The sequence below is a fragment of the Salvelinus sp. IW2-2015 genome, unplaced genomic scaffold (genome assembly GCF_002910315.2).
Source record: "Salvelinus sp. IW2-2015 unplaced genomic scaffold, ASM291031v2 Un_scaffold1117, whole genome shotgun sequence".
In the NCBI taxonomy this organism is placed as follows: Eukaryota; Metazoa; Chordata; class Actinopteri; order Salmoniformes; family Salmonidae; genus Salvelinus; species Salvelinus sp. IW2-2015.
The window spans coordinates 198,048-206,461 of NW_019942734.1; the positions used below are offsets into that span (position 1 = coordinate 198,048).

General features: G+C 42.2%; 1 protein-coding gene across 1 annotated transcript; it reads right to left on the minus strand.

Annotated features, from left to right (window-relative positions):
* Positions 1-3,470: 3,470 nt before the first annotated feature.
* Positions 3,471-5,616, minus strand: ccl19a.2 (chemokine (C-C motif) ligand 19a, tandem duplicate 2). Its single transcript, XM_070438692.1, has 4 exons — positions 5,540-5,616; positions 4,943-5,066; positions 4,129-4,260; positions 3,471-3,857 (listed from the first exon to the last, which is right to left on the minus strand). The coding sequence occupies exons 1-3, from the start codon at positions 5,586-5,588 to the stop codon at positions 4,134-4,136; spliced, it is 300 nt and encodes a 99-aa protein (XP_070294793.1). The 5' UTR covers positions 5,589-5,616; the 3' UTR covers positions 3,471-3,857; positions 4,129-4,133.
* Positions 5,617-8,414: the final 2,798 nt, after the last annotated feature.

Sequence of the window (8,414 nt, forward strand, 5' to 3'; positions counted from 1 at the left end):
GTGTGTGTGTGTGTGTGTGTGTGTGTGTGTGTGTGTGTGTGTGTGTGTGTGTGTGTGTGTGTGTGTGTGTGTGTGTGTGTGTGTGTGTGTGATTGAGAACCTCTTATGCAGTTGAATATGATTCCTTTTATGAAATGTTTATTTTTTTGTTTATTGTGCTGAATTATATTGTTTTATACCCGTGTGTATGTTGTTTTATAATTAAAATGTATGTGTGTTTTGAGACCTACCTGAATATCGTCTCTTCCAACACCGACTAAAGATGACCTGTGGATGTTCAAATGGAATAAAATGCAAATTAATTACTTAAAAATCATACAATGTGATTTTCTGGGTTTAAAAAAAAATTACAGACCTCTACATGCTTTGTAAGTAGGAAAACCTGCAATATCGGCAGTGTGTCAAATACTTGTTCTCCCCACTGTATATACAGTAACAGTCAAAAGTTTGGACACACATACTCATTCCTGGGTTTTTCTTTATTTTTACTATTTTTACTACTATAGAATAATAGTGAAGACATCAGAACTATGGAATAACACATATGGAATCAAGTAGTAACCAAAAAAGTTTTAAACAAATCTAAATATATTTTATATTAGAGATTTTTCAAAGTATCCACCCTTTGCCTTGATGACAGCTTTGCACACTCTTGGTATTCTCTCAACCAGCTTCATGAGGTAGTCACCTGGAATGCATTTCAATTAACAGGTGTGCCTTTTAAAATGTGTGGATTTTCTTTCTTTCTTAAGTGCGTTTGAGCCAATCAGTTGTGTTGTGACAAGGTAGGGATGGTATACAGAAGATATCCCTATTTGGTAAAAGACCAAGTCCATATATATATTTATACTACGGACTCCGACACTGCTCGTTATAAAATTATCTATTTTTACTTTTGGGTTTGTGTTTGTGTGTATTGTTGTGTATTGTTAGATTTTACTGCACTGTTGGAACTAGGAACACAAGCATTTTGCTACACCCGCAATAACATCTGCTAAACATGTGTATGCGACCAATACATTTTAATTTGATTTGATTTGATCTTTGTGTGACACTGACTGTGCCTAACAAAATCTCCAATGTACTTGTGTTACGTATCCGTGGTTAACACATAGCGATATAACATAACACCGTGGGTTAATATCTCTTAGCCTGATATCATGTCAATATGAGGAAGTCAATCAGTACGCTGATTTATTGGAAAAAGATACACTGATTACAACCCAAGGGATATATATATAACACGTTATAAATGATTAGACTTGTTTCCAACGTGGTCCCCTTAGTACCCGGTGTAGTGCTCTTCGCTGAACCCGCTGTGGAGTCGATGGCTAAAGTGGAACGCTGCTGCCTTCCTGCGGAGACCATCCTAGTAGTACAGTACTGTGGCCGTGGGATTCATGGTGGTAGAAATGATGACGACTGCTGCACTTCTGCCGGAGACCTAGACAGTACCATAATAGAAGACGTCTGTGGCCCATGGATTCATGGTATGGTAAGTGAACGCTTGGCTGACTTCCCTGCCGGAGGACCTAAATACAGTACTGTGGCCCTGATTCGTGGTGGTAAGTGGAACGCTGCTGACTTCCTGCCGGAGACCTAGAAGTACAGTACTGTGGCCCTGGATTCATGGTGGTAAGTGGAACGCTGATGACTTCCTGCCGGAGACCTAGAAGTACAGTACTGTGGCCCTGGATTCATGGGATCAGTGGTATTGACGGAACTTCTTCTTGGGTTCTTCTGCTTTGTTTTACGGCCATGAGGGTTGTGAGGTCACGCCCCCCTTGGTTGGAATGGAATTTCCACATCTGCACAGGAACGCATCAATATCTGTGTGTAACGAGCTCTTTCATAGAAAATACCGGTAACAATAAATGATCCGTTAAAATGTACCTTATCGCATGAAGTATCTGCAWATATTTGCTCTTTAGCAGGGTATTGCAGGATTTAAAGGGGGCAATCTGTAATTATGGCATCCATTATTTGACTATTAAATGAATAGTATACCCATTGATTCTTGAAGAATATATCATTTATATATGCCACATGAGCTTAGTTCAGCTGTCGTACCYCATCAGAACACAAAAACGGAATCTTGTGTTAATTATAAACAAACCCTGTATAGCTYTAAAACATGGTTACAACTATAATTTTGATCTCATGGATGGTCAGTCCTTCCATCCAGAGCTCTGTATAAAATACCATCCCTCAGCTGTTTGTGCTAAATTAAGAGGAACGGTGAACGCTTTGTTGATTTTTAGAATTGTAAATTCCCCCTTTAAGTGTTATGAGAGTCAATAAACCCGCAAGTTACTCTCAAACAGAGTTAGGTTTCATTTTCTCCTGAGTGTTTCTTGGAAGTGGAAGTGGTTTCTCTACTACTGGAATGATTTGGGTAATTCCCCAGACTCCAGGATTTCACACTTTTGATAGAATAAGCTGAAGCAGAAGGACGTCCACTGCAAGCAGAGTTTGGCACATTCCCAGACAGTGTCGGGAAATGACTGCAGGTACTGTATGTCCAGGCTGTATATCACATGTAGGAGGGATTGAACATTAGGAAACTGCACAGTGTCTAGGTCATTGGCTCTTCATCAATTAATCTTTCTGCAATSCKKKGGGGGGGGGGGGGGGCTTGGACTTTCTCTTCCAATGTGGTTGAGAAAAAGGCGAGGAGATAGGATGTGGGTAATCACAGGAACATTTATTGAGAAAGAGTCATGGTGTCGGGGTCACAGCATCTCCCTCATCGCCTCCCAGCAGCACCCGAGTGCACCCTGGGTAACACGACAGGATGGAGGACCTTTGACCTAGGCCTCTTGGGGTCATTCCCCTAGATTTATTTGAAAGCAAGTGTGTGCGTGTGTTCGTTCTAGGGGCAGCAACATTGTGTAGCTGCCCCTGGGGTAGTTACTACAGCAGAGACTCCTGATTCTGCTGCCCCTGGGGTAGTTACTACAGCAGAGACTTCTGATTCTGCTGCCCATGGGGCCGTTACTACAGCAGAGACTTCTGATTCTGGGGTAGTTAGTATTGAATAACAGACAGTACCATAGCAGCTTCATGTACTCCAAGTGTTTTCACACCTGTAATATATAAATCCTGCATTTCACACCTGTAATATATAAAACCTGCATTTCACACCTGTAATATATAAAACCTGCATTTCACACCTGTAATATATAAAACCTGCATTTCACACCTTATAGGTGTGGAACATAAAGTATAAACGGTCCCAGAAGTACATTGTTCATGTTTGTCTCTTTTAAAATGGTTTATAATGTTTCAAGTAAACCATATGAAGATTAAAATAACACGTTAAACAAAGTTTTAAAAATAGTTTGTTTGGTCTTATTGGACAATATGTCAGGAAAGAGTGTGTGATAAATTATTTAAATGTGTTATGATTGTCCCAATAAAGTTTGACAATTCAAACATTTTGGTTAGAATCATGTCTCAGATAACAAACATTTTACAGAAAACTCTATATTTTATTGGAAATATTCATTTGAAATATACATTTTCATGACAGCTGGCATTCACTTTAACATTTTCTCTAATCCACCCACCAAACCATATTAACAAATTGTACAACTTGAATATAACATTTTACAAAACCAATCTAACACAGCTCTCAATATATTGATGGGAAATGGTTTTGCTACGATATGAATTTACAGTATGCACTGTTCACAAGGGTTTCTTGTCTAGTCTTTTGTAAAACTCTTTGGTCTACAACCGTATCTAGGACGACTCTTCAGTTAAAAAAGGTTGAAATGAATGTCTTCTCCACTTCTCCACTCCTCCACTTCTCCACTCCTTCACTCCTCCACTCCTCCTCTCCTGATCTTACTCTGCTGTGGTCATCATGTGAGGGAGACAGGCACCAGATAGGACAGATATTAAAATAGAGAATCTTGAAATGTTGAGTTGTGAATGAAAAAACACTGCAGCAGATTCTTTTAATAAAACAGATTATTTATTTTTTTAAATAAAAAAATAAGAAACCAAAAACAAATACATATATGCAGTTTAGCCAAACTATGAGCCTAAATGAAGAGAGACAAGCACAGGAAAGTAGGATATTATTTAATTTGTTACGTGTGTGAACACAGAGTAACAACTAACCTCATTTACTCCTGAGGTGAGTTAGCTCTCCGGAGGGAGATGCTTCGCTCCAGACGTTTGACGTAGTCTGCCACCCACTTGCTCTCTGTGGGATGGGGCGAGCACAGTCTCACCCCTGTCTTGGTGATAAACCTTGAGGGATACGATTTACAAATAGATCCGTATCAAAGATAATCATCAATATCCACAACAATATCAGACAGCGATTGCCAAAAAAAGTGCTCCAGGCACCACCTAGTGAGATCAGTGAGCCACTGATGGGGAGCAGAATCTGGCAGGCCTCCAAACTGCCTAGGAGTGTAAGACAAGACCTGAAACTAGCCTTTAAGTCATGTGCTTTCTAAAAACTAGGGATTGTAATACACTTGGAATCATGCTCTTGTATGCTTATAACATGTGTCATATCATGTTTATAACAGTTCTATTCAGCCTGAAAATGCAATGAGATGCTAAGTAGCCTACATATAGTGGGAGAGATGCTAAGTAGCCAACATATAGTGGAAGAGATGCTAAGTAGCCTACATATAGTGGACAGAGATGCTAAGTACGCTACATATATGGAGAGATGCTAAGTAGCCACATTATGAAAACTAAGTATAAAGTGGAGAGAGCTAAGTTGCTCTATGTAAGACAGACCTACATATAGTGGAAGAAGGATGCTAAGTAGCCTACATGATAGTGGGAGAGATGCTAAGTGGCCTACAATATAGTGGACTAGGGCTAAGTGCCTAATATAGTGGATAGAGATGCTAAGTAGCCCTACATATAGTGAAGTAAAGTCGAGTATTTTGTCTTTAGAGAGGGAAACACTCACACAGTGGCATCGATGTTACAGCCTCTGTCTGTGGTCTGCAGCAGGTAGGAGGACCATCTTAAAGTGGCGAGGAAACGGATGTCAGTGGTTGACAGACAGCAGTCCACGGGTACCTCTGAGAATGCTGCAGAGAGAGAGACAGAGAGAGAAGGGGAGAGAAGAGAGAGAGAGAAGAGGAGAGAGAGAGGAGAGAGAGAGAGAGAGAGAGAGAGAGAGAGAGAGAGAGAGAGAGAGAGAGAAGAGACGAGAAGAGAGCGGGTGAGAAAGAGAGACAGAGACAGAGAGAGAAGGGGGGTGAGAGAGAGAGAGACAGAGAGAGAAGGGGGTGAGAGAGAAAGACAGAGAGAGAAGGGGGTGAGAGGCCAATATGAGTGATCCAGGCTCTACTCGTGTAACTACCCCAGGCTGGTATAACTTTCTAAGTCAATCACTGCAGAGGAATGTTTCCTGAGGACTCTTCTGTCTCTCTCTGTGCGTGTGTGTGTGTGTGGTGTGTGTGTGTGTTGTGTGTGTGGGTGTGTGTGTGTGTGTGTGTGTGTGTGTGTGTGGTGTGTGTGTGTGTGTGTGTGTGTGTGTGTGTGTGTGTGTGTGTTTTACCTGCTGCGTAACCCAAGCAGATTGTTGCAATGAAGAGAAGAGCTGCCATATTGCTTTGAGCGCTGTGCTTCAGAGAGAGGATGGACAGAGAGTCTGAGGATGACAGAGAGTCTGAGGATGACAGAGAGTCTGAGGATGACAGAGAGTCTGAGGATGACAGAGAGAGAGAGTCTGAGGATGAGAGAGAGTCTGAGGATGACAGAGAGTCTGAGGATGACAGAGAAGAGAGTCGAGGATGACAGAGAGTCTGAGGATGAGAAAGAGTCTGAGGATGAGAGAGAGTCTGAGGATGACAGAGAGAGAGAGTCTGAGGATGAGAGAGAGTCTGGGAGAACAGAGAGTGTGGAGGATGAGAAAGAGTCTGAGGATGAGAGAGAGTCTGAGGATGAAAGAGAGTGTGAGGATGACAGAGAGTCTGAGGATGAGAAAGAGTCTGAGGATGACAGAGAGTGTGAGGATGCTGAGAGGATGAGAGAGTGGGAGAATGCTGAGAGGTACAGGTGTATTTTATACACCTGACTGTCTCTTTCTCTTTCACTATGACTTGGAACAAAGTGAAGTCTCCGCCTTAGTCCCGTAAATTCACCTTATCTTTATATTTTTATCCCTCCCTCCCTCTCTCTCTCTCCTCTCCTTCTATCTTTCCTCTCTCTCTCTCTCTCCCTCCCTCCTTCTTTCTCTCTCTCTCCCTCCAGCTCTCCCTCCCTCCTTCTCTCCCTCTCTCCTCCCTCCATCTCTCTCTCCTCCAGCTCTCTCTCCTCCTTCTCTCCCTCTCCCCTCCCTCCGTCTCTCTCTCTCTCTCCCTCCTTCCTTCTCTCTCTCTCCCTCCTTATTTCTCTCTGTTCCCTCCATTCTTCCTTCTCTGTCTTTCTCTCTATTTCCTTGTCTGTCAATCAATCTCGCCCACCTCTGTAACGGTGGCAGATCATTGCAGCTTACGGTATCTGTTTTTTGGTATTTCTTATCAAATGAGATGTTCAATTATCCATGCAAGGTTGTGTGTGCGCATGTGTGCCCTCAGGCTGTCTATCTACATACGCCAGTCATTGAAGATGGAGGTCTGTCTTTATACTACTGAAACTCCCCGATTGGTTGACTACAGAAGAACAGCGAGGGAAGGGGGCATGCAAGTGATGCAACGTTCCAACGAAGAGTGTGGGACAAAATTCATTTGCAGTAGGACTTCCTGTCAGTAGCTTTGTTTGGCATACATTTTAAGTAAAATATCTGAGTCTCAGCACAATTCTGTTACTGTGGAATGGCCCGTATGAGAGCTATGAGGGACTTAACAGTAATAGTGTCAACATGCTTTGAACATACTGGAAAACCCCTCCATAGTATCAGGAAGTTACAACAGGACAGCTGTTCATCGCAGGGTCAAGTACACAGAGGTCATTGGCTGGGAGACCTTGTAGTCCACAGGAATAGTCAGCCAAAGATGAAGAAATTTACCAAGATAACTTTCTTCTCACTTCCTTATCTGTCTTAAGACTCATAACATGTCATTTTAGTGGACACTAAAGTTAACTGACACTACAATTGCAGTTGGTTGTTGCACTGCAACAATCTGTAATTGTGGGGCGGCAGGTAGCCTAGTGGTTAGAGTGTAGAGGTGGCAGGTAGCCTAGTGGTTAGAGTGTAGAGGCGGCAGGTAGCCTAGTGGTTAGAGTGTTGGGCCAGTAACCAGCAGGTAGCCTAGTGGTTAGAGCGTTGGGCCAGTAACCGAAAGGTTGGTGGATCGAATCCCCAAGCTGACAAGGTAAAATCTGTCGTTCTAGGAACCCACAGTTCCTAGGCCGTCGTTGTAAATAAGAATTTGTTCTTAACTGACTTGCCTAGTTAAATGTTTAAAAAAATGACAGTAACCTGGTCACACAGCCCAGGCCAAACTACTTCATTTCCAAGACATTCTCCCATGGGTTGATGATACATACACACACACACACACACACCTTAATGGCAGTTTTTGGGAGGCCATTCATGTTCCTGTGCTGAAGATTGGCCCAAACATGCCCCATGATATTCACCCAACTGAGGAGCTATTAAGCTGTTGTCTTCAAACAGGCAGAGACTAAATAAAAGGACAAGATAAATAATAATCCCTGCCATAGCCACAGGGATTTTTGAAGCTTCACGTGAGAATGATAAACGAATACAGGGATGTCTGACCTAAATTGTAGACAGGTTGTAACAGCTTTGACACGTGAAGTGAGATGGTAGAACACAGACAGTGATGTTGCTGGATGATCTGCTGGTAATGAACCATGGTAACATACCTTTAGACAGGAAGTCGGGATTGTGTTAAGTAAACATTTGGGTGTAGTGGTGAAGATGGTGAGGGTTAATTACTGTATGTATACACACACACACACACAAACACACACAAATACACACACACACAAACACAAATACACACACCAACACACAAACACAAATACACACACAAATACACACACACAAACATAAATACACACACAAATACACACACACAAAGCAGAATGGCTCACAGCTTTCACATGGTTCTTCATTAGAGGCTCTTGGGGGGATGGGGGGGGATTATTTAAGATACTCTTTGAAGAGGTTTCAGGTGCTTTGGGAAGATGGGCTGGGACACTGCTGTCCTAGGGGGGATGTATATGTAGAGCAGGGGTGTCAAAGTCAAATGGACGGAGGGCCAAATAAAAAATTTAGCTACAAGCCGAGGGCCGGACTGTTCGAATGTTCATTGAAAATTTTTAATGACGCATATAGTCTAGTGAACCTAATTGACCTACTGAAAACCTAACAAATATATTCCAATATGATCAGATAAATAAAGCAATATTTTTCTATGGCTCTGTCAGTAATCTTTAATTTTCAACAGACCAAAAGACAA